The following is a 26,072-nucleotide window of genomic DNA, read 5'->3' on the forward strand; positions in this document are numbered from 1 at the left end:
CAAACAACACGGTTTGCTGAGGCTGCCTATTCTCCGACTAATCCCTGCCTGCTAATCCCCATTTATCAACAAAGGGGTGCAGGTCAGGGCCAAGACTGAAAGAATGGCAGGCGCACTGTTGTGTGACATAGTGGAAATCACGCAGGGGTGATATTTAGGCCATATAAAGAATTATTGAGAAAAGTATCAACAACATCATGCCCACAGAAGCAAATACCTTCTGTGATATTAAAGAACATATAAAAATTGTAAACATATTCTATGCACTAACTAATATGAACAATTCAGATAAAAATACAGCTACAACGTTGCAAAAGGATAATACAAACCACTATCCAACTAAATAAGTGTCCACCTGCTACAGTACAAGCAGCTTTGCAAGGATATGTAAACATGTAAGTATGCAGAGACTGCATTGCATCTGCAAGCCCATTTGTTGTAACAGCATGTAGCATCTTCTGTCTGGCAGTGAAGTACATACTCCTAGGACTAGGACTAATGTCAGGAAAAGGTATTCTTTTTGGATCCTTTTCATTCTTTTCCCAGCTACCATTTTCACAACATATTTATCAAACGAATGACAACAGGACAGGTCTGCATCTCTGCCAGCGATCAGTCCCGAGGCAATTGCTCTTTTTCTCCTTCAATCCGAACTGAGAGGCTGCACGCTGCCTCGGCTTTCCCTCTAATCCATCATTGCCTTTTCCTATTTCCACCTTGGTTCTACAGAGTCCTGCACTTGTGAACAAGTGGGAAAAACAGATTAAACAGGAGAATGAGTTGCTTCACTGTGTGTAGACAGTTAGTTTAAAGCTACTAGACTTGTGATTTCTCAATCAAGAAAATCTGGCACCCGTCTGTGGACACAAGACTCATCAAGGACATTAACTCCTTAAGTCTCTAACAAGTTCTCAATAATAAAGCATTTCATCTGTCATATATTTCCATATCTACCGTGATCATATTGAATATATTTTAAGCAATGCATCTTATCACAGTGTTTAACTGGTGGCAGTGGCATCATACTAGGAGAAAATTCTCAGATGAGTTTCAAATTAGTGAGAAAAAGCTATGGGATTTGGATGTGACAATAACAAGGAAAGGTGGCAATTTATCTCAAAAGTACTGTTATGGGGGGGGGGGGGGGGGGGGTGTGTGAGAATAAAAGAGTACGGACTTTCTCATGAGGAATCATTACATTTCTGTGTCCTCTAAAGGACTTGACCCTGAGATGCAGTCTCAAGGTGAATGGATTCTGCTGCTCATAGCTGCAGAAAGTACTACAGCATATATGGGATACACTGAATAAAAGAAGAAGCTGGCATTTCATGTCTAAGATAATATTGATCTGTACACCACTGGCTAAAGTGTGTAAAAGGTATAGCAGCTAAAATCTAAATTAAACAAGATGAAAATAATATAAAGGGGAAACAGATACTTGTTTAACAACCCAGTTGCAGCTGACAAAGACCAAAAAAGAAACTGATCAAATAGCGTTCTACCATGTGGTCACTTCAACATAGATGCATGCTATAGATCAAAGCCGACACGCTTTATGTCCTGGATGTCCAGTCAAAGTAGAATACTAGTCCAGCATTGTTATTCAAATTCTCCAATTATTATATTTAAATTTTTTTGTTGGGCCACTATAAGAAAGAAGCTGCATCTGTGCTACAGAGAGTGCATTTGGAGCAACTGAATTACTGGTGCAGTGCAGAGATTCAGAGTATTTATGACAGTATCACTACCTGACTGTTGGAAGGAGTGTGATGTTTTTGAGGCGAGTTCTATCCAGCAGATTTGGTGAATTGAATGATTTTGTACAGTCTTGGTATTTATATTGTGTCCGTGCTCATATATATCCAGTGAAAAAGATACACACAGACAAACACATATTTGATAAAAACCTGCAAAACAACATCAGCATAATGCGATGAGAATCCATATTTGGGTAACCTTAAAACAGTACATACTCTGCTTTGGGTTATTTTTGATGCCCGTGTTGCTGCAGCAAATTGCAGACATGTGCAACAATTAATCTGTGTTATGCCAACTAAATCATGTGACTTACTTTATAGGCCACACATTTAAGCTGTGCATCCAGTAAACTTGTACATCACATTAGTCTTTGAATTAGTCTGTGGCTTGCTGCCCTCTCCTGGTAGCTAAGGTAAGGTGCAATGATGGGTTTCTACCAAATTTTCTATTTCATACCAATCCATAGAAAAAAAACAAGTAAGCAATGGAATATCCTGCTGCTACCCAACTTAAAGTTGCACATAACAAAGATAGATAAGGACAGTTTTTGTGAAATGAGGTCCACTATATTGAGTTAACAATTTGATTGCATTACAATAACCTTCATTAAAAACAGGTAACTTGTGAATAAAAAACAAAAGCAAGCTGGAAATCTTTCTCAGATATAAACTACTAGTATCATTCCCCACTGTGTTAAAAAGCAATCAACCTCATCACAAAGAGAGCAGGGTTTCGTGAATTCTTCTCCCACAGCAGACATCTATCACAGGGGCACAACATGGGGCTTGTATATTTCCAGAGCCACCCGTTTTATTGAGCATTCTCATTTTCTGGAGACTGATCCAACATCCAGAGGGTACTACTGCCACCTGGCAGGTTGATAGTGTGATCATCTGCATGCGGTGAAGTTATTTTGGGCAACTCATTATTGTAAGACACCACTTAATGAGATGAGACAAGAGAAATATATATGAACAAGAGGAGGTGGGAAATTGTTGCGCTAACACACAAATCAAGCAAAGAAAAATTATCTATATAATGAATATAGAAATAAATTTAAAAAAAATTAAATTAAGAAAATTCCTATTCCATTTGATATTTTATCATGAAAATACAAAGCTGGCATCAGTCTTTGTGCGCTATAACCGCTACCTTATCTGTCAACTACCAGCAGCTAAAACAAAAGATAGCCCAGAAATGCAGCCTGTTTTAGGAAGCAGCATGTTTTCGATAAGAAAGGGCAGCGGAAGGTGTGAAAGTCTAATCCCGATGTGGCCGACAGAAACACCTGGGCCCTGCCGCAGCTCCAGCTGCGGTTACTAGCCTAAATGTTAATCTAGGGATAGATTCAGATCACAACTGTGCAGGTGCACACACACAAATGGATACAGACAGAGGGTTATACATCGCCAACCCAAGACACACCACAAGAAAAAAAAAATCTAGTTTTTCTAATTATGTGATTTAGAAATTGCACCTGCCCTGTTGACATTATCCAAATCAGTACTATAGATAAAGGTGTATATATATATATATATATGCGTTTCTTTTCTTATTCATGATAAAGACAGTAGTTATGAATGCCCTCTTTTGCAAAATGCTGCAGATGCTTTTTAAGAATCCCTACAATGATATTCCTGACGAGGTCAAAGTATCCCAAATCATATTCAAGCACAACAGATTTATCTTAACAGTTGCCATAATGGGAGAGTATCCTTCAACTATTCAGAGATTTTTTCCAGATTTTATGGGAATGTGCAACATGCCACTAACATATCACAGAAATCTAAAGAGTAATGAACAACAACAATCACAAGAGAGATGAGGACGGACGATAGAACTCCCCATATTTCAATCTAACCAAATTATTGAGCTTTAAGTTTGAAGAAATGTCCTTATTTCTTGGTAAAACATTGCTCTGTAAGATCTTTGCCAAAGAAAGACGTGTACTTTCTCTCTGCGTTCTACTGGCTGTTGTGAATATGTAACATGAGAAGGAATCAATTCTGATCAAGTTTCAAATGGACTTAATTCACATGAAGTGTCGACTGAGACTTATGGTACAGTCAGGTCTCATATTTCATTCAAGTATAATCTAATTCTAGTGTTCTTTTAAGGTTGAAGAAAGACTGATCAATATCACATGTAACTGATCATTCAAATGATGTTGGCAGCTAAGCAGTTTTCAGACACTCAGTTTGTGGATCCTTTTGCCATTTTTATATATATATATATATATATATATATATATATATACACACTAAAATTAAGGTTAGTGGTCCACTCAGTGTACTTCTAATATTCCTTTGGATGCATCTGAAAGAGATATTCTTATACCCTAGTTTTCTTAATTTTGGGTAAAATTTTGAGTAACTTTGGGTAAACGTTTTCTCCATAAGACATAAAATCAGCACCAAATCACCCCTGGTATGTTGAGGTCAAATATATGTGTATGAAATAGGCCTTTTAACATTTACTTTTCATATGTAAATATGTCGATATTTACCAGTTGTTTGTCTACATGGATACATATACGGCTTTTGTACCTTTGGGGTTCGGGGAGGCCCAGGTGACGAAGCGCCGCACCAGGCAGCAGTTGAGGAGGACTTTCTTGGAAAAGCCATGGTCTTTACGGGTGTGCTGCAGGTCCTCCTTCCACTGGGTTCTCTTTGTCGGTGTACACATGGTTGGAAGATCACTAATGTTTGTACCAAAAATAGGCTTTAATTTAATCAATTCTCAGGGATAATTCAAAAAGCACATCCAAATAAGACTAGTAACCACAACTGACTGCATATTGTAAACAAGAGGCTAAAAAGTCAGATAAACCATTTGCAGCCTTTAGTAAAAGATTCAAACTCAAATAGCTTCAACTACTGTAGTGTGCAAAACAAAGCGTCAGAAGTCAAGTTATTATACGCTGGAACAAATGTTCATTTGTATGATTTTTTTGTCGCCAGATGTGCCCCTTTTTTAACCAGAAGATTCTCATCATATGTGTCCCGAGCTTTTTTTTTGTTTTTTCTAGGGCAGCAAGATATTCGGGATACGGATTTTTCAATAAACCAGCAAAAACTGGACAGTAACAAGCATAAGTTTCAAACATTACTGAATAAAACATGACCAAATGATACCCTGCCCACGACAGGACTATGAGTACAATCATCCTGCAGGTCTCATTTCAAGACCAGAAGTTTCAGACATCAACACATCACAGATCAATCAACTGCTCTGACTGCAGAGTTTTTGATCTCTTTTCCAGGACCAGAAATATGAATCATTCAAAGCACAGAAATCCATTGCACCAACTAACTGCTATCAACTGTTCCTTTGGGCATCATCTTACCTTGAGGCTAAAACACGATGTGCGTGCTCTCTCTGCTTCCTCAGTCTGCAAGTGATCCTCAGGTTTCACACGAGCACTTTCCCTTTACTGAGCTTATCAACAGAGTGTAACAGGGGATAGGAGGAGGAGGAGGAGGAGAGCAAGGGCTGCTCTGTGAAGCGGAGCCAGAGATTCGAGAGAGAGAGACTTAACACAAGATGCTGTGGCTTTTGTTTTAAGTTGGAAGACCATGCATGTTTGCTTTATTCATGCATCAGAGACAGCTGTGATGGCAGTGGAGTCCTTTGATGATCCTCTTTGAGCTTCTTGAAAAACACATAAGTCTTCAGCACACAAACTTTGCACCAAAACTCCCTCCAACAGATCATCGTCACAAAAACCCTCAAACTTTACTTTTGATTATTAAATGGATTTTCAAATCCTTCAAGCCAAAACGTGTTACTGAGTATCTTGTCAAATTACAGAGTAGCTTGATTCTTTTTTGAGTTGACAGCTTCTCATTTAAACAGATAAATATTTTTTTGGAATATTAAATAAATAAAAAAGTTTATTTTTTTAATTGTTTGTATAGGACTTGAAATTATAAAACAGCATGAATAAAGAGACTTCATAGAACACATTTTGTCAAAGGAAGTTGTTGGTACCTGAATTATATCTGCTTTACAGTGCATCAAACAATCATTTTCAATTCATTTTACTATCCAACAAAAACAGTGTCCAGCACACCTTGTTGAGTTTTTTGCCAACATGTTTCTACCTCTCAGAAACACATTGCCTCCCCTTACTTCAGAGAGAAACAATCAGATTAAGGGCATACATGGTTTGATTGAAGTGTTAACATGAGGCATTTTTATTCTGATTGGACCGGTCATCTAATTAAAATGGGTCACGTAAACACAGCAAGTGACGCTCGCATTTGTGAGGCTGTGCTCCAGCACGTCAGATCTTTGAGCCAAATGCTCATGCTAGCATGCAAATATATCCTGTTGGGGTAAACACGGTTGAGATGAAGCAAACTCAGGACATAACGCCAGAAAATCGATTTAAAGTGTTGATTACATTGTTTCCAAATTTGCAAACACAGAAAAAATAAATCACATGAATGAATGTATTCATACGTAAATGTTTTGTTATATTACATTTGGTTTGACGTTTTCAAAAGATCACTTTGTGGTCAAAAACGTTTCCCCCAATTATTCAAAAAACTAACTCATCATTTTACATCTTAGTTAGTTCGTACCCACGAATGGTTCTGTGATTGTTCAGCCACTAACTGTTATCAGTATTCATTTATGAGTGAGTTAGATTAGTGGTCTGTTAAAAGATATCAGATTGGGTGTGTTTGTTTTCTTCCCACCAGGTAGAGGATATTGCTCTGCTTACCCCTTTGTTAATTGTATTGATAACTGCATTGTATCATTTTCTCTATTGACACTTTACATTCGGGTCAATTCATATTGTGTGTCTAAAGCCAAAAAACTATTGCAGCACATCATAAAGTCAAGAATTAAAACAACATATTTGGTGGATGACCACAAGGAGAGAAGTACTGATCACGGTTAACATTAGCCAAAGAGAAAAGGGATCCTAAGTCAGCTTCTCTGCAGAGAAGAGCAAAGGTGAAGAAACCGCTGAAGCGTGGTTAAAGCGACTGGATTTTACAACAGTTTGTTGCAATAGATGTAAAAGCACTCTGTGTGCAGTAAAACCTTCCCAGTAAAAGCAAAGATAGATGGACAACAGCAAATGTGTGAAAGTCAATCCAAAATACCAGAGCTTTCGGAAAAAACCCAACCTGAACTGTGAGACAGCTGTGAAGAAGCTAAAAGCTCCACTGCGGACAACCGGTAAATTAGCCCCGAAGCGATTTCATTTTAAAGGGAGGGGGAAAAAAGCTATTTTCATCACAATACTGTGTTGTACTTTGGTATTTTAAAACAGTGTTCAATTCACACTGTACACAATAACAAAAATGGACAAAAGAAAAATCGGAAGCAAAGAAAAAATAAACAAATACATAAACAAAAGGCTTAGAATTAAGCTTGTGATCTGTATTGGCTGATACTGCCACCATTGATAATAAGCTGCTAAAGTTATTGATCATAGAGCCTTCAGTGCTTATGGTATCATAGAACAAAAACAACCCATCTTAGGAATTGTGGCACTGACATAGTGCTAAACTATCAATTCTCGTAAAACATCCTTACAATAAAATGCTTCATTAAAAACGTGTGTGATTGAATGAGGAAGGTGCACGAGACAACAGTCATTGTCTAACAGGCTTTAGATCCCTGTTTTTACTGCAAAACAGTTCATGTCTTCCAAAAAATGTCAGCTGCTGAAGTATTGTCAAAGGTACTGCAGTCCTTCTATTCATGTGTCATCATACAGTAAATACAAATTCCTGTGAACTGTAAATAAATGGTCCCATCTCTGGTCATTGGCTAAATGTGCTTAAGCTTAGATTTAAATACAAATAAGATTACATTCGGCACTATGGAAATGGTTATGCTGAAGGGGACACAGCACTGCTAATTCTAATTGCATCCCCTGAGATGATAAAGACATATTCTGTACCCGAGAAGATGGGGGGGGGGGGCTGGATGAAGAACTGGGAATAAAGCCACACTTTCTCAGCAGCCTGAAACGCACTGATGACTGAAACAGGCGAACAGATTGCTTGCTCCGTTATGACATATACGCTAATGAATGCATGCATGGATATATAGCGCTTTGTGTTGTAACACGTCAGATGAGCACATCCTGAGGCTCATCGGAATTCTGACGGAGAGAACTTGACAGCTTAGTCCCTAAGACTGAATAATTTATATGAAAGAGTCTATTGATATTCAAGGTTACTGCACAGTGGTATTTCACTGTTGTTCAGTTCAAGTCAACTCCAAGACCAGGTCTTATGGTCCCTAAAACCAATGCGAAATTTTCTTTTACCAAATCCAGGGATGGAAATCCGACAACATCCCAACAACAGCAATGAAGGGGAGACGTGATTTCCAATTTCCAAAAGTAAAAATCTTTACAGATCAGTTATCAAAAGTTTGCTTAGTTTATAAAATGTTGGAAACATAAGGTTTGAATGAATTTGGAAAGAAAAAGCAAAGCTCTAAATCAAAGATGTAAATGAAAGCACACACACTGGCTTTGTGCCATGAAGTGGCCGCTTAGCTCTTTCATCTATTTATCATACATGCTCTTTTTTGTTTGTTTGTTTGTTTCTGTTTGTTTTATTTTAACTCCAACATGTTTATAGTGGGAAATGATCTGATCCAATATACTGATAATCTCTGCCATAATCAGTATATATCTAAATTCAGAACTCAAACATTTTATTTGGTAAAAGGGGGAAATGCTTTTAATGTAGCTGGAACTATGATTCACAATTACATTGTAAAGAAATTTCAACATTGGCAATAGTGGGGCTGGGCGGCAGACCAAATTTTATTTTATACTGATATTTTATTTTTATTTTTTCCAAAGGAGGAAAGAAACCAGCTAAAATCCTTTACACCGTTAAAATCAAATTGTCCCCTGCAAAGCTGCCAGTGAGTATTTCACCTGGCAGCCCAACCACCACATTTCCCTCAGCAACATACTGAACTCAGATTTTCCTTGTGGGGAGGGTGGAAAAATCTCCTCAGAACGTCCAGTAAGGCAGAGAGGAAGTATTTACTAATGTAGAGTCTTTTAACAATATTTTATGAGAAGTATTACATTCTGAAATGTTAAGGTATCATGATATAACAACTTCTGATTCTTCATTAGACAAGATGTGCATCGTGTCACTTTTAAACTACAGCAGCCCGTTTCGGGTTATTGGGAACAGCTTCAAGCTTAATTGAGTTGCCTGTGGTATGAAATGCACTATATAAATAAAGAAAGATTGATTGATTGATTGATTGATTGATTGATTGATTGATTGATTAAGAAAAATCGTTTTCTTGTTGTGTAGGTAAAACTTAAAATGTCCGCATAACATCAAATGGTTTTCGCTCTACAATGACACAAATGCATCATTGTTGGGAGTAGTGTCGCTAGTTTCATAGCAGCCTGCTTATTTTGGCGAGTTGTGGTTAGTTTATTCATGCATAAATATTCAGAAAAGATCAATGCCCGATTGATTGGCGCACATTTGAAAATGCAAAAAGATCCCCCAGTTTCCCAATAGAAGCGCAGTGAAGTGCAGTGGTGAGTGAGTCTGCAGCTCACCTTGTCAGCATGCAGATAAAATGTGGAGGAGGCCACAAGATCAGGGGAGAGACACAAACACTGGCACAGCTTTACAGGAAACACGTTATCCAAAGTAACATCAAACGGTATCAATATGAACAGAATTGCCTCATTTCATTTCACATTGCTTGACAGAAATAGCCTCACAAAATAGCCAATATACCTTTGTTTCATTTATTCAGAACGAGCTGCGCCTATACAAAACTAGAAAATCTAAAAGATAGTGGGAAGGCTCGTCTTATTTATAAGTGGGATCGCATTTGCATAGCAACAAAAAACAATTTATGACTGCAGAACAAGTCAAGAGTGCTCTGCCCGCCGCACACATACACGGATCTTTGGTTCTTCTTTTCCTCCCCCGACTTCAGACCTGAACTGCTATGCTGTGATGAATTAAAAAAGTGATTTATGTTCCTTGGGTAACAAATGGTTATATCGCTTTATATTAAGAGGATGCTCCGCATGCAGGAGAAAAAAAGAAAATATAACATAAAAATTGCGTCAAAGCAACACTGCTGTTGCAGGAGGCCACATATAAAACACTTAAAACTTTAAATAACTGCACAGTTGGGAGAATTTGTGGCTGCCTCAGCTTGCGCCTTTGCATTGAAATTAATGGCCCATTCAAAATGGCCAAAACAATTAAATGTTCACATCCCAAACTATACTGAATACTGAAGTGTATACTACTAAATTTAACTGGTTTAAAAAGATTGTTCTGTTGTTTTTCTTCTTTTCTCCTCGATTTCCATGAAATAATTCATTAACAAGAAAAAAAAAAAAACTATTTATAAATCTGTTTTTACTTAAGCTGTTGTTCTAAACTGACAAATTATTATTAAGCACTTCATTACAACCAATTGAAATAAAGGAGATTACTGAAAATATGGATAATATTATGAGTGATATTCAGTGCAGTCAGATTTAGAACCAGTCAAACTTCAATGTGACTCCCAGAGCTTCAAACACCTTCATATCCACTGTCCCCTTAAGAGGATCTGAGACTCTCAAGCCCCTCAATTTTTTGCTAAACGAAGCTAAATGAATATTAACAACCTTGCTCTAACTGACGGAACGCACACATTCAAGTCAACAGAGTCCATTTGAACCAAGCCCTTCATTTCCATAAAACCTTGCAAGGATAATGTAAAGCCTATTACAGAAGCCATTACCCACAGCAAAGGAAGCTGCTTCCCAGCAGCATCAGCAATATAACATAGAGCCGAAATGGAAAAGCTCAGCTTCATTATCTTCTTGAATTTTGTCCACCAAATTACACTGGAGTTCATTAATTGCATATATTCATAGTTATATGAATGATCAGTGTAATTAGCTGAGTGAAGCATGTGATTTGTCTTTTGTAAAATAAAACATTTAAATTTACCCTACATGTACATTTGACTATTGCAATGGAAGCTACATGGAAACTTACCCATTTTTAATCCTGGCCGACACGTGCAAACGGCAAAACAAATCCAACAGTAAAACGCTGCAAGAGAAAAATGTGGCAATCACAAAAATGACTAGAGCACACAGGCAAACTTCAAAGCACATGCAAGAGATAAAAAAAACGGAAGTTCGCCAGACCACTAGGGGATCTCGACCTGTGTGGGATAGGCCCTATCCGATAGAGGATCGACTATGGGAGATCGACCATAGTAACGAAGGATAAGAAAGTCAAAAGGTACGTTGTCCTTTATGTCTTTATGCCAAGTGTGCCAAAAAAGACAAAGGACAACGTACCTTTTGACTTTCTTCTCCTTCGATTTCCCATTGTCAATCTCCATCCCAAAGGTCGAGACCCCCTAGAGTTTTGCGTTTGCAGCGCGTTTCTCTCTTGCATGAGTTTTGCATTTGCAGCGTGTTTCTCTCTTGGATGTGTTTTGCCGTTTGCAGTGCGTTTCTCTCTTGCATGAGTTTTGCGTTTGCAGCGCGTTTCTCTCTTGCATGAGTTTTGCGTTTGCAGCGCGTTTCTCTCTTGCATGAGTTTTGCGTTTGCAGCGCGTTTCTCTCTTGCATGAGTTTTGCATTTGCAGCGCGTTTCTCTCTTGGATGTGTTTTGCCGTTTGCAGCGTGTTTCTCTCTTGCATGAGTTTTGCGTTTGCAGCGCGTTTCTCTCTTGCATGAGTTTTGCGTTTGCAGCGTGTTTCTCTCTTGCATGAGTTTTGCGTTTGCAGCGCGTTTCTCTCTTGCATGAGTTTTGCGTTTGCAGCGTGTTTCTCTCTTGCATGAGTTTTGCGTTTGCAGCGTGTTTCTCTCTTGCATGAGTTTTGCGTTTGCAGCGCGTTTCTCTCTTGCATGAGTTTTGCGTTTGCAGCGCGTTTCTCTCTTGCATGAGTTTTGCGTTTGCAGCGCGTTTCTCTCTTGCATGAGTTTTGCGTTTGCAGCGCGTTTCTCTCTTGCATGAGTTTTGCGTTTGCAGCGCGTTTCTCTCTTGCATGAGTTTTGCATTTGCAGCGCGTTTCTCTCTTGGATGTGTTTTGCCGTTTGCAGCGCGTTTCTCTCTTGCATGAGTTTTGCGTTTGCAGCGCGTTTCTCTCTTGCATGAGTTTTGCCGTTTGCAGCGTGTTTCTCTCTTGCATGAGTTTTGCGTTTGCAGCGCGTTTCTCTCTTGCATGAGTTTTGCGTTTGCAGCGTGTTTCTCTCTTGCATGAGTTTTGCGTTTGCAGCGCGTTTCTCTCTTGCATGAGTTTTGCGTTTGCAGCGTGTTTCTCTCTTGCATGAGTTTTGCGTTTGCAGCGCGTTTCTCTCTTGCATGAGTTTTGCGTTTGCAGCGCGTTTCTCTCTTGCATGAGTTTTGCATTTGCAGCGCGTTTCTCTCTTGGATGTGTTTTGCCGTTTGCAGCGCGTTTCTCTCTTGCATGAGTTTTGCGTTTGCAGCGTGTTTCTCTCTTGCATGAGTTTTGCGTTTGCAGCGTGTTTCTCTCTTGCATGAGTTTTGCGTTTGCAGCGCGTTTCTCTCTTGCATGAGTTTTGCGTTTGCAGCGTGTTTCTCTCTTGCATGAGTTTTGCGTTTGCAGCGCGTTTCTCTCTTGCATGAGTTTTGCGTTTGCAGCGTGTTTCTCTCTTGCATGAGTTTTGCGTTTGCAGCGTGTTTCTCTCTTGCATGAGTTTTGCGTTTGCAGCGCGTTTCTCTCTTGCATGAGTTTTGTGTTTGCAGCGTGTTTCTCTCTTGGATGTGTTTTGCGTTTGCAGCGCGTTTCTCTCTTGCATGAGTTTTGCATTTGCAGCGCGTTTCTCTCTTGGATGTGTTTTGCGTTTGCAGCGCGTTTCTCTCTTGCATGAGTTTTGACGTTTGCAGCGTGTTTCTCTCTTGGATGTGTTTTGCGTTTGCAGCGTGTTTCTCTCTTGCATGAGTTTTGCATTTGCAGCGCGTTTCTCTCTTGGATGTGTTTTGCGTTTGCAGCGCGTTTCTCTCTTGCATGAGTTTTGACGTTTGCAGCGTGTTTCTCTCTTGGATGTGTTTTGACGTTTGCAGCGCGTTTCTCTCTTGGATGTGTTTTGACATTTGCTGCGCGTTTCTCTCTTGCAGCAGTTTACTGTTGGATTTGTTTTGCCATTTGCAACGCGTTTGCACGTGTCGGTCACGTACATATAATATAACTGACCGTCTGCGTATTTCCTTGACTTACTGAAGTTAGTAATTTGTCACGAGCATAGATAGCACGATTGTAGGAGCAGACCTTATGCTGCAGACAGTTGTTCAACGTGGTCTGCACTCATAATTTGTTTTCCTAAATTATACACAATCTGTTCTGTTAGTCTTCTATTTCTATTTCTGTCAAGTACAAATATGTAAAAATGTCTTTCAGAACAGATGGGGAAACATTACATTTAGGATCCATCAACTTTTTAAAGTGTTGCCTCATCTTTTCCCATACAAACTTCAAAAGCACACGCATTCAAACAGCTACAGTCACTGCGGAATGCTGTGACCCCACACAGGTTTATTTTTCCTCTGTTGCAATAGCTTGAAATGATCCACTTCTTTCTGTACCATCACTCCTTCCCAGGAATGTCAGTGGGCAAAGCCTCGTGGTTCAGAGTTCCCAGGTCAGTTGGCCGACACAGCAAGGCCAGATAGAAGACACACTGAGTGGTGTGCATCAATACCGGCTGTCTCTGACACACACACCATTTTCCTACCAATTTCTCACACAACAACCATGACCTTGTTCACCGAGGCAGTGGCTAAAATTAGCAGAATGCATGAGGCATGAAGGAAACAGCCTTGAGGATTAAACTAACTCCAACACAATATTTAAAGATGTTGGCTTATTATAGTAAACAGAGTGATCATGACATTCATTTGATTACATTAATTTTTCAATTCAATAACAATTCAATTGGCTTTTTCTGGTGATTTCATACCACTGGTGGTTCTATATTAAGGGGAAATTAGCCCCTATGACCATCAGTTTTGTGGGTTTTTTTGTGAAAAATTCAACAATTTGTCTCCTCCAAATTTATTTTTTTCATTTGGCTTAAACTCTCCCACAGTCGTGCGGTGCTATTCGGGTTTGAAGATAAATGCATGATGTTTATGCCAATACATGCTGATCAGAATTTAGTCAGCAGATGAAGGGGCAAAAACTGTGGAAAATTAAGTGAAAGTAGTGATGGACAGGTGAATTTTCATAATTTTTCATCTGTCATCTTTAGACAAGTGAATAGAAACTATTTTAAAGGGATAGTTTGCCTCTTTTGACATGAAGCTGTGACATCCCATACTAGCAATATCCCATACTGCTGTCACCTGCCGACAGCTGCGCCCATTACGGTGTTTACTGCTCGGTCTACATAGCACGCAGTGATACAAAGGGAGAGAAAATAGCGCCAAGCGATTGTGAGGTCTGACTTTTTCCTGGAGAACGATTTTGTGATGCAAATGTATTACTCTTTTGAACGCATATTGTTTTGAGAAGCAAAACGCTTTATTTTTGTGCCCCCAGCCAACTGGCCGGACTACCTTCGTCAACGCCAAAATGAGGCCGGAACTCGGCTCACAGGAAGCAGTAGGGGGTAAGTCAATGTTCATGCGGTATTGGTTGTATGGGATGTCATGCAGCTTCATGTCAAAAGAGGCAAACTATCCCTTTATGCTTAAATGCAGGGATGCTTTTAAAGTTTGCATGCCCTTTGGAGTTTTTTTTCTAACTTCATGCATAAACATTACCTAAAATATCAAGTATCATCAGGCAATTCCAAATAAAGTTCGTCTCCCAAAAAAATATGATGGAATAACCAAACGAATGCTTTGCATTTGCCAAATCAAAGTCCTAATTTTAATCCAACAGAAATATGGAAGGATATGAAGCAAGAAGTTCATTAGAGGAAAGCAAACAATGTACCAGATTTACAACTATGGACTTACGAATGGCCTAAAAGCCTATATGCCGCTTTGAAGAATTGATGAACAATCACCAGAAAAATACAGTTGCAACTTATTGCAGCACAAAGTCACACCAGATCCTTAAATTAATTGGTTCATTAAATGTGCTCTTTGTATCTACTTTAAGGAGTTTTATTTCCTTTTACCTGGTTATGTTTTAGGCCATATGCACAAATATTGAAAATTCTAAATGGTTCACAAACTTTGAATGATAAATTTCTTGCAATTAGGTGCTTATGCAGTATGTTACAGGCCTATTGTTGCAGATTGCAATTGCAGTTTGTGTTAGTATAATACAGATTATTTCCATTTTTGTTCCGACACAGGAGAACTGCATCATGGGTATCTTTTCAGAAATAGTTATGGTTCACTTATTTACTTAAAGGTAGGGTAGGAGGTCCTGGATTTTGAGTCCAGCGAAGCTGCATTTTGAAAATACACAGGTCAAAAGTCCCAACCCTTTTCTTCACTTTTCCCCCGAAGCCACGCCTCCAGAGTACATGAACGCGCACGAGCACGAAGGTGCACGAGCGCTGTTCTGATAGCAAACATCGATCGTTGTCGTATTTAGTATATGCTAACTATACGTTTAATAATGCTAGGTGCTAGCCAAGCTGGCTCTAGTTTAGCTTCCTGCCAAGCTTCTGGACGCGTAATTCGTTCACGGAGCAGGGTACGTGCACAGGGGGAAGGAGGGGGAGGGAGGAGCAGATTGCAGTTTGATAGACGCATCAGAATCCAATCATCGTTAACGGTCCGTTCAGTATGATTGGATAGTGTTTTTCCTAGATTGTACCTTCTAGAGGCCACAAAAACTTTTCATTTTTGTGTCAACTTTTAATTAATTGGTTGCAATGGGGGTGTGAAGAGTATTTCAAGCAATATGTAAAAAAAATGCTCCAGAAAAAGAACCCCTACCCCACCTTTAAGCAGACCTGAAATTGATACAAGAGCCTCTTGAATCGTGGCCACATAATCTGATTAGAAGCAGAGGTCAGTCATCTGTGTATGTCTATGCACTTTGAGAAGAACTTTTGTCTGGTTGAGGTGTCCTGTAGCCACAGAATGCTGCGAGATTACTCGAATTACAACTTTTAATAAATGTGGATTAAGGCTAATTAAGAGATGATAAAACAATACAGAAAAGGGTTTTTTTAAATCACGGCGTATATTTATTATCATGCATTAATAATAAACAGGTATCATAACACTTCTCATGCTGTGAACTGACAGAGCTCTTGCTGGAAGGCAAAAAAATTAAAGGTATGGACAGTGGATCTGTTTAGTACAGATGCTTTCTATTGTTTTTCTTATCAAATTGATAATGGCTTTCTGGGCGACGCTAGTTTTAGATTTAAATACAATAAAAAAAAATAAGATAAGGGAAATTCTGTGGAATAAATCAAATTGCTCATAGTTCATAGAAAAAGCTGTATAGACTCATGCACACTTTCAAACAGTGAAACAAACCCCCCACCGCTCCACACACACACACACACACACACAGCCTCCAGACACACATGCAAACCTTTTACGACTGCCCTGCCCGTAGTTTTCTCAGTCAAAGTGTTGGAATATCTCCATAAATTATTCAGTCGCAGGGCCTGCTATCTGAAGATAACAGTGAGTCTTTATCAGTCAGCGCGTACACATTCTGCCGGTAACGATACAAGCACCTGGAGGGATTTGGGCCACTTTCTGTGTAAGGATGCGTGTCACTGTGGCAGTCAAGCATACAAAGGAATACAGCTTATCTGCAGGTTTATGTTGTAAGGTCACTCTGACTTTCTCTAGAGACATTGTTAATTTTCAGGTCATGAAACAAAGAGCATTTTGTTTCTCACTCCATAACTATAATCCAGGCTTATCAAGTTAGTTACCTCTCAACTATAATTCTTCAAAGTACAGTGGCACCTTCTTATTTTAAAAAATGGGGTGAGTTTGCAAACTAATGCAATTTACAGAACATAAATTCAAGAGATTGTTATTTTATTCAACATAACATATCAGTTTCAAGAACCAACGTCAAATGTTGAAGTCAAACACTTTACATTTAAAATGGCAATCAAAGAACGCAATAAGAAAGCAGTTAATAATAAAAAGTCAGAGTCAAACGGCTCAAACAAATGCTTGGACAACACAAAGCTACAGCCCCTCTGGAAAATAAATAGCAGATTCACCATTTTGTTTTGCAGTATTAAAAGCAGCTTTACACCCAAATATCAAATATGCCAACCTAAACTTGGTTCCAGGCACAGTATGTTATTCAACAACATCCAACAAGTCTATCCAAATTAGACTCAATTCCAAAATACTGACTTAATCTTGGCACGATATATTTTGCACTAAGGAAGGTAAAGTGGTCTATGTGGCACTTCTTAGGCTACTTAACAGAAAATAAACAATGTAACAAACAGCAGATGTATTTGTCCGCCAGATTGGTTGGTCATGGTTAAAACCTTAAAAGCTGAGATGAATAGGCTCTTAACTACAGAAATCCAATTTTCAACCACTTGGTGTCAGCCTTGTACACTGCATGGATGCACAACCACCAGAGAGCAGATCAATTATTTTAGAGATGTTTTTTTTACAGATGTGTGTTCTTTGACAGATCACTTGAAAAGAGGACTATTAATCATTTATAATAATGACAAGCCTCATAACATTCTTTTCTAAACACATTGCTACTCTTCTTCCAGTCTATTTTTGAGTCTACCCTAATTATTAAAATGTACCTCAGCTGGCAGCATGTTTCAATGCTTTACATCTCATATTCTCCCGATGGAATGTTAGATATATTTAGTATTGTGTTGTTGTGGAATCTAAATTAAGTGCTGGCAGTACCCTGTTGGACATGGACTTTTGGAGGAACCAACTCCCAGAATAGATTGATGATCCTCCCCCCTACTGGGACTTGAAGAAACACAGACGGATCCTCCAGTTGGCCACTCATGCCAGGCCGGCCTCCACATATGGCCTGTATGATGTTCAGCAAGGACACCATTTAATCAAGGAGTTCTTGGAAAAACTCACCCTACTGTAGTTAATTGTACTACATTTTCTAAAGCACTTCTTCATTGTGGTGTCAGAAAATTGACCCAGCTTCAAAACACTAAATCACAAAGCAATGCAACATTTGTGCCTATTTGCATACTGATATAGGGATGAGCAGTGATAAATACAAGACAATTCAAACTGATTAAAAGCTTTTTTTTTTTTTTTTCTCCTCAAGCCTGTCACAGACACTGGGGACAGACAAGTGAGGAAAAGATTGCATTACTCAAGTCATAAATAACTCTTAAGATTCACTATAGGTGTTCTCATTCATCTAATCAGTCCTCCTGGAAATCTGTACCGTCTGTATCTGTACTTAAGAAACTGAGATAGATAATTCCCGGTAAGATAAGTTCTGAAGGGTTACTACTGTATATCAACTAGCTCACAATAAAGATCACGAATGGGACTGTGCATCAGCATATTGTAATTAAAACAATTAAAAGCTCAAGTGAATGTCAAAAGCTTTTTACAACTTGCTTTCTATTAAAACTAAACATTTAGCCCACTGTGAGCAAGAAAACCATATAGCATAATTTGGCCAAAATGCTGAGATGTGAGGTTTCTGTTATCATATCCACTGCTGAAAGCCGCGCAAGAAGGGAGCACAGTTTCAATAGAAAATTTGTAATAGGTACATTTGTCCACATCTCTAAAATGTACTCCTATCATAATCCAGTTATACCTTGTGTGATGACAATGTAAGCTACAGACTAATGTTTCGTGTTGGGCAGAGTACACGCAACATAATGGTAACCTCAACCCAGAAATACTTAAGTACGTAACCTCCGACAAATGTACTGAATGGTATTTCTAGCCCTAATCGTGTACTTTGAGCTCCTAACCCTAACCAATCACAAGTGAAAGAAAAGCATAAAAGTGAAGAATATTGAGTAAGAAGGAAGTCGGAAAAATTAAATGTGGGATGAAAACTGAACTCATGATTTCTTGTATGGAAAAAGATGAATGATTCCCACCACCTCCTCCTTTCTCCTTATATAAGACTGAGGCTTCATCAACAGTGTCAAAATCCTCCCATAGCGAGACGTATAGGATCAATGTCTTCGCATAGCAGGATGTAGCAAGAAAGTGCCGTTATGTGAAACATTACATCGTCAGACATAAGTAGGGAAATGTGTAAAAATGTACAATGACTGACAAAGTTGCTGGTTGTTGATTATTTGTTGTGAAACTGCAATGTTTTGTACTGTGGTCATCATAGCCATACACATTATCTCTCATGACGTGAGGTTGGCAAAAGAGACCGTGTAATGTCCCAAGCAAGGATCCACGCGGAAACCGTGGGTTCTTGGATTCCTGTGCATATTACTTTGAAACAAACAACTGTAAAAATTGATAAAAACCTTGTACATCCTTTTGCGATAATAGGCTTTCCTGATGCGAGTCGCCTCTTTTAGCTCTTATGCACACTGGTACACCACAAAAATATTCAAGAATTGTTTTGTGGAACAAGATGAAGGCGCTGGCTTGGCCACCATATTCCCCAGATTTCATCAGATCAACAATCTACGGAATGCTTCAAAAACAAGCCCAATAAGTCACTACTCTAAAGTATAAAAACTGTTTGTCAGAGGTTTTTTGAGAACTGCAAAGTGCTTAATTAAAGCTGGTCTAAATTTGGAACGAAAAGGTGACAAAGGTTTCTTTTCTCCTCAGGAAACGTAGTCAATGCTGACCTTGGCACAAACTAAGAAAAGCACATTCACAAGCTGAGACCAAGTGCTGCCACCCAGTTGGCACCGTCTGTTTGGCACTCTTTACAAAGACGTCAAATAGAGTGGATCTGTGGCATAAACAAAGCTGTGGCTGGAAACGTGAACATGAAAGCCATCCACATCTTTCTTTTTACCTTCAGCAATCATAAACAAACAATTTATGTCCAACCATCCATACGCTTACAGCCGCAGGAACATCTGATGACCCGCTTCCAAGACTTTCCCTCCTGCATCCCAGTCAGCCGCTGTACATCCATCACTGTCTTAATCCACCTCTCCCTCTCTGGTCCCTGTGTCCTCATCCCACCCTGATTTTTTTCCAATTTTTCCTTCCCCCATTCTTCTCTGGCTCGTGTCCCAAGGCAGATGGTCCATGCAAGCAGATGCTCCCCACCCAGTCCATGCGAAGGAAAAACAAAGCCTGTTTGCAAAGCAAACAAAATGTGCTTCAGGGTGCCCAGGAGATGAGAGGAGAAGTTCATGGCACCATTTATCCATTTCCAGAATGAATAGAAAACTAGACAAACATGTGAAATGTTTATGATCCTACCTGCCAAATGTTGACAGATTTATCACAGTGAGCAAAGTCAGAATTATCTCGGCATTTTTCATGCTGCAGAAAGCAAACACTCGACCGTGCTGCCAGAGGAGGATCTTTAAAAGCTGTCACCTCATCAAAATGCCAGCTCTTAAAAACAATATGTGGTCCAACTCATTCATTTGCCTTTAAATAGGTTTATTTGTATAATATTCCACTCTCCCTTTGAATACATCAGGCAAAATATAATAATCTATAATGGTCTACTTGATCTGATGGAAAATAGGAAAAAAGATACATGACACATGGTGCGGAAACAAAGAAAAAGGAACTTTCATATGTGATCATGAGCTGCATACTGTCAAAGCGTTCGTCTAAAAATCTAAATCACACCGTTCTCCTGCCTGACAGAATTGGAACAGTTTCGTCAACCTGTACCTTTGCTTCTTTATGATCTGAAAACCTGTGATTGACAGTTGCAGAAAACACACACACACACACACAGTATGATGTCAGTTCTTGGCCCAACACTGATGTCAACCCTCAAGGCTCTTTTTTGTTTCTTTGCAAAATAAACACATTGCTCGTACACAAGCTGTAAATATTGTTATGTAACATACAAATCGCTGATCAGGTTGAGATGGTCTATAAATCAGGATTTATTATAGTCTCGGCTCATTTTAAGACAGTAGGCAATGTAAACAAAAATGAATAAAACACTGATACAGCTGCTATGAGATCTTTGAAACGGTCACATTTCATCGGTTTATGTTTTACTATTTGATTTAAAAAGGCCTAAAGTGAGGCAGAGTAAGTTACGATATTTCCAGACAATTCTTACCCTCTCTCCTGAACTTCTGTTGCAGAACTTTTACAAAAATGATTAATGATAAACTTTCTGTGCTCCTGAGAAAGAGGAAGAACAACAAGCCTTACGGGGCTGTGTTTCATACCCTGCCTTTTTGAAACGTAGGGATTCTGCACTAACGGAGGGAAATGTCTCGGGAAACTGAAAATGGATGCAGCTCTTGAGAGGATCAACTTATGGCTCGTTGGATCTGGCATTTTTGAAAGGGTGATTGTTACATTTGAAAAATTCACTGGGGAGAGACCATGATGTGGTTGGCCTCTGGGGAAAAAGTTGTTTGAGCTTTAGAGAGCAGGGAAAAGGGAAAATAGTGGAGGCTACAGTGTGTCTTCTCTACTGAACAAAGCAGAAACAAATGCCTGCCTGTCTTAAGCCGTAAAGCTCAAACTCTGTAGTCCTGATGAAAATCAGTCACCTGATTTATAGGAAACATCGCCATAAGTGGCAATTAGAGCAAGTATGAAGGGCTGTGAATCACATTGTGCTGAAGACAAATGGGTGAAATTCCTAATCTTTTTAGCTACACATTCAAGTCAATACCTCTCTGTGATGATTTACAATCAGGTTAATAAGAGAGCAGCAATATGCCTCAATAATATAACACATACAAGTTTTAATATTCCTAGACTGCAATATCCTGTAAAACTATATATATATAACGGTAAAATGAAAGACAGATGAGACAGTACTCAGATGCCTTCATTCTTTTTAATGACATTATAGTTATTCAGCCCCTTTGTAGGCATTTGTCAAAGTTTGCATGTCATCATTAGTTGGCAAAAGTTGTGCCACTCGTTAGCATCTATTTCAGCAGCTGCATTGAACATAGTTTCTAATATTTCATGGCCTTGGTGGTAATTATTAATAATGGGGAAACAAACTTCCACAACAAAAACAAAACATTTGCTGGAGGAAAGCTCTCCAAAACTGAAATCTGTCTGAAATAGTGAAAGTGTGACTTGTGTCTTCAACAGAGGACAGATTGAAGTCAATTAGGTGTCTAATCAAACATTATCCTTCATCGGGCATGATGAGCACTTAACTACTTACAAGTGAGAAGCCTGAGGGGAACCCTACAAACTATAACTGTGCCATCCGCATTCTGAATGCTCGCCAAGCTCTGCGGAGAGGGGAACCCATGAGAGTATTTATGCAGCTAAATTCATTGTACTTTGTTATGAAAGTGCATGTGTGCACATATTGAGAAGGGAGGTTCAAAAGTTTTGTTTATGTGAAGTGTATTGCAGGCCAGAGAGGCAGGTAAACATGAATAAAATTATCCTCTTTGTGGGCCTCGAATAGCTACATTACACTTGGGGGAGGTGGAACTTCTGCTCTTGGGATAATTGAATTGCAGTCTTTATCTCCTTTTGGAGTTATTGGATTGTTTCGCAGGGGGTGTATCGTTCCATTTTTACACTCTCCACGCCTGCTAACAAAAAGAATCTCTGGCCCCAAACATGACCGAATATTTCAGTCGCCTTTGCGACATCTGTTCATGAGTCTGTAATGGTGCTTAGTGTCTTTTTTTTTTCATCTATCCCAAACTTGCAAGTCAAGTCAAGTCTTTTATTGTCAGATACACAAAACAACAGAGTCGGACTGGGCACTGAAATTCTTAGGACAGGACACCGTACAGCAGCTTCCATAACAAGACAGGACATTTACATGCCGTAACATGTCATGTCATAAGTACTCTACTAAAAATATTTACAAGACAGTAGAATAGATAGGCAATGTGGATACTACAATATGCAATATACATTTTCTAACGCTAATTACAAGAGCTGTACTGTACATATAATACACATAATAGCATATGCTAATCAGAGACCTATACTAACTATAATATAAGGAAAATTAAAAAAGAAATACAATGTTGTGCAATATTTAAGGTTGCAGTGCAATCAGCAGTGGAGGTAGGCATGTATAAGTATAAAGTGTGTAAAGTATAAGTGTAAGTGTCGAGTGTGAAAGTGCATTATAGTCCATTTAGGAGCCTGATGGCCTTAGGAAAAAAACTGTTCTGCATTCTGCGGGTGCGAGACCGGGTGCGTTGGTTTATTTATCTATAATTATCTTAAAAATGTATATTCTACTCTAAATACAAGATACTACCATTAAAAATCTAACTTGGTTTCCACAATGCTTTTTGTGTTGCCTTTAAGTGTTAACATGGAACATTACAAACCTGGTTATTTATATGCCTGTTAATTAAGAATTCAGGTTTCTGACTAAATGAATACAGTTGCTGCGCCCGATCGTATCTCAGGTATGACAATATTTCCCAACAGAGAATGTTCAGAAAGCTGGAAAAGATGTTTACAAATCTATCAGAGTACTCCAAGCAGCATATCTAGAACTGACAAAAAAAAAAAAAAAAAAAAAGGTGGGGGAATAAGACAGAATAAGAAATATAAGACATTTATGTCCAAGACATAACTGGAATACTCCAAAATTACAGTCCCATCCAGATACTTGTGCACATGTAAACAGCCTGTGCTGGTAGGTGATGTGGGAGCTGTTGGGTGTTCCCTGGACCCTCATCTCTGTTCCAAAAATAACAAAATCACCTGCTGAGAATCGTTATTAATTTCACCTGTGCGTGTCCTGCTATTGAAAGGGGAACAACAGTGGTTTCTGTTCGGGATCAAAGTGCATATTTAAACCAGCTAGAACTGCTTCTCAAGTGAATTCCAACTGAGACTAAAGCCACCCCAACAAGAACCATCGACCAGACCATATTTTTATTTCAAGAGAAGGCAAAAGTAAAGTTATCTCAGGAGAAAAGAAGGCGACAGAAAATCGAGTTTCACAAGCATGCATATTTTTTTTCATATATGAAACAAACATCCCCCCCAAAAAAAATCTACCATAAATAAGACTACTCTTACAACCTTCATTTAATATTGCCTTTTGAAATGAGAAAAAAACATGTACATGCATGAGCTAAAATCAACTTTAAGCCGGTCTGAATTGCTGCTGGACTTTATGCACCGTGTATTTTGGGAAGTAATTAACTGACTGACAAAGTTGTGATTTATGCAATATCAAGTGATTGCTTCTGTATTAATTGCAAGCCGAATTAAAGAAAAGATTATCACTCAAAGCTAATGTAACGCTATTTAACGTATAGGCTACTGACGTTTACACGAGGCAATATTAAAAGGTCACTTCAATGCTAGGAGTTTCAGCCTAAAGACCGAGCAGATCCATAAATCACCACATTACCGGTGAACATTCCAAAACATCCCACCATTGTCCTACCGGTTGACGAAACAGCAGCATCCACTCGAGCAGAAACGGTCACCACTCTCTTTGCATCCATTTTTTTGTTTTTCTTTTGTTTTGTGTTTGTTTGTTTGTTTGTTTGTTTTCCAGTCGAAAAAAGCCTCGTTTTCAGTCACAGGAGCTCGGCAGCGCTGATAAGTGAGCGGCTGGTAGGCTACTGCTTGCCTCTCATCAACTCCCAAGTTTGGCAGCCGTGTGTGAGAGGCTGGCAGCGCTGGAGGTCTGCTCGTGCATCCTGCGCTCCGACGGGAGCGAGCATGGCTCTCAAGTGTTGTTGATGAGGATGATGAATGGATTATGTTTTAATAATTATAGAAATAGATAGTCCATCAGTTCAAATCCAGTCACTTTATGGTTTGGTTTATCCCACGTTTGTTGTGCCTCTTGTATTATTGGCACCTCATACCTAACGGGCACATGCTGAGAGTAGAGTTGATCAAGAGAGCTTCATTTTGATTCTGGGGAAGTGCTTTTTTTTTCGCAGCGATTTGAAGATGGTCGTTTCCCGTTTGAACTCGTGCTCCCTTTCAGACTCCAAGGCTCATCCACATATGGCTCTCCTGTTTGAAGTGGAAGAGCTTGTGTGACCTCGGCCACGGTCAGCGCTTTTGGGATTAGTTGGTATGATTTCTGCGAGCCAGGCCTCATCACCAAAGCGTCACTCTCTGACCTTTTGCAGCTTAAAAAGAGCAAATCCCATGCTGCCAAATTCTAAGAACTTATATAAATCCAATGCCAAACCAGAAGAGGAGACATTAATGCCTGTTAGTCTAATAAATTACATTTTCCACAATTACCTACTGGCAAAATGCTCCGAATCCCCATACTTTTTATTCTTGATGGTTCTCTGTAGGTGTAATTGTCACTTCCATTAAAAGTCACAGAGTGAATTTGTCCCTGTTATAGTTTGGTAGCCCTGGGCCATATTACATTCCCAAAGGGTGGTTCAGGGACCACAGGAGTCTTTAAACAGTGATTTCATCATAAATCTTCTTAAACATACTCAACCCACCACACACAGTTTAGACAGTTATATCATCCTGCACCAAGCCTAAACACCTCTGGGTGGAGCCTGATGAAAAGAGGTTCGTACCAACTGTCACACAACCATGCAGATTCAATGTTCCGTGTTCTCTCTCCCTGCCATTTGTTCTCTACTGTACACACAAGCTGCATTATAAACAATATGTCAGTTCAGCTGTTGGACGGGAGACTGTGTAAACCTGCAAGTACGAACTCAAGCAGAGACTTTCCACACATACTGTAGCTGCTCAGTGAAATAAGCTCGACACACCAGGTATTAAAGCCCTATGATGAAAAGATAAGCCAAGTGTGCATCTTTGCAAGTCAAGTCAGCTGTCAGCTCCCGCTGAGATTAGAACATTTCTAAGAACACCGCACATATGCTTTACGGCAGCAAAAACACAGCAATTGCGAATGATTGTCTAAATGCCTCCGAAAACAACACTGCAAAGGCTGGAGCTTCTGTCACACTGTAAAACATGCTCGGCTCGGTTAAGGGCGAGAGACGGCTTTTTGACAAATTATGAAACAGGAGGCTGTTTATTCAGCAGGTTTGATGGGAAATTGCTGACACTCCTCAAAAAACAGAAGTTCCGCCCTTAAACAACTTTGATGTGTGTGCGGTGTGTGAGTCTGTAGGTGTAAGGAATACTTTCAGGCAAATTTATTTCTGGAACGTACATGACTCCTATGCAGATGAAACAAATGGGGGAAGGCTTGCTTGTTCTACATTTCAGCAAACGTAGGAAGAAAAGACATCCATGAGCTTTCTAAACTTACAGGTTACAGAGTGATTCAATGAGACAAGTATTCACCACGTT

The 26,072-nt window shown here is 39.3% G+C and overlaps 1 protein-coding gene across 3 annotated transcripts in view; it reads right to left on the bottom strand.

The window, feature by feature from the left end:
- The window catches only part of kcnip4a (potassium voltage-gated channel interacting protein 4a), a 141,640-nt gene extending 117,238 nt beyond the window's left edge, over positions 1-24,402 (bottom strand). For all 3 annotated transcript variants that reach the window (XM_075451702.1, XM_075451697.1, XM_075451704.1), the window contains exon 1: positions 24,205-24,402. In XM_075451702.1, coding sequence (XP_075307817.1) covers positions 24,205-24,265 — 61 coding nt within the window. In that variant the 5' untranslated portion in view covers positions 24,266-24,402. The remainder of the gene's footprint in view (positions 1-24,204) is intronic.
- Positions 24,403-26,072: the final 1,670 nt, after the last annotated feature.

The sequence above is a fragment of the Odontesthes bonariensis genome, chromosome 19 (genome assembly GCF_027942865.1).
Source record: "Odontesthes bonariensis isolate fOdoBon6 chromosome 19, fOdoBon6.hap1, whole genome shotgun sequence".
Lineage (NCBI taxonomy): Eukaryota > Metazoa > Chordata > Actinopteri > Atheriniformes > Atherinopsidae > Odontesthes > Odontesthes bonariensis.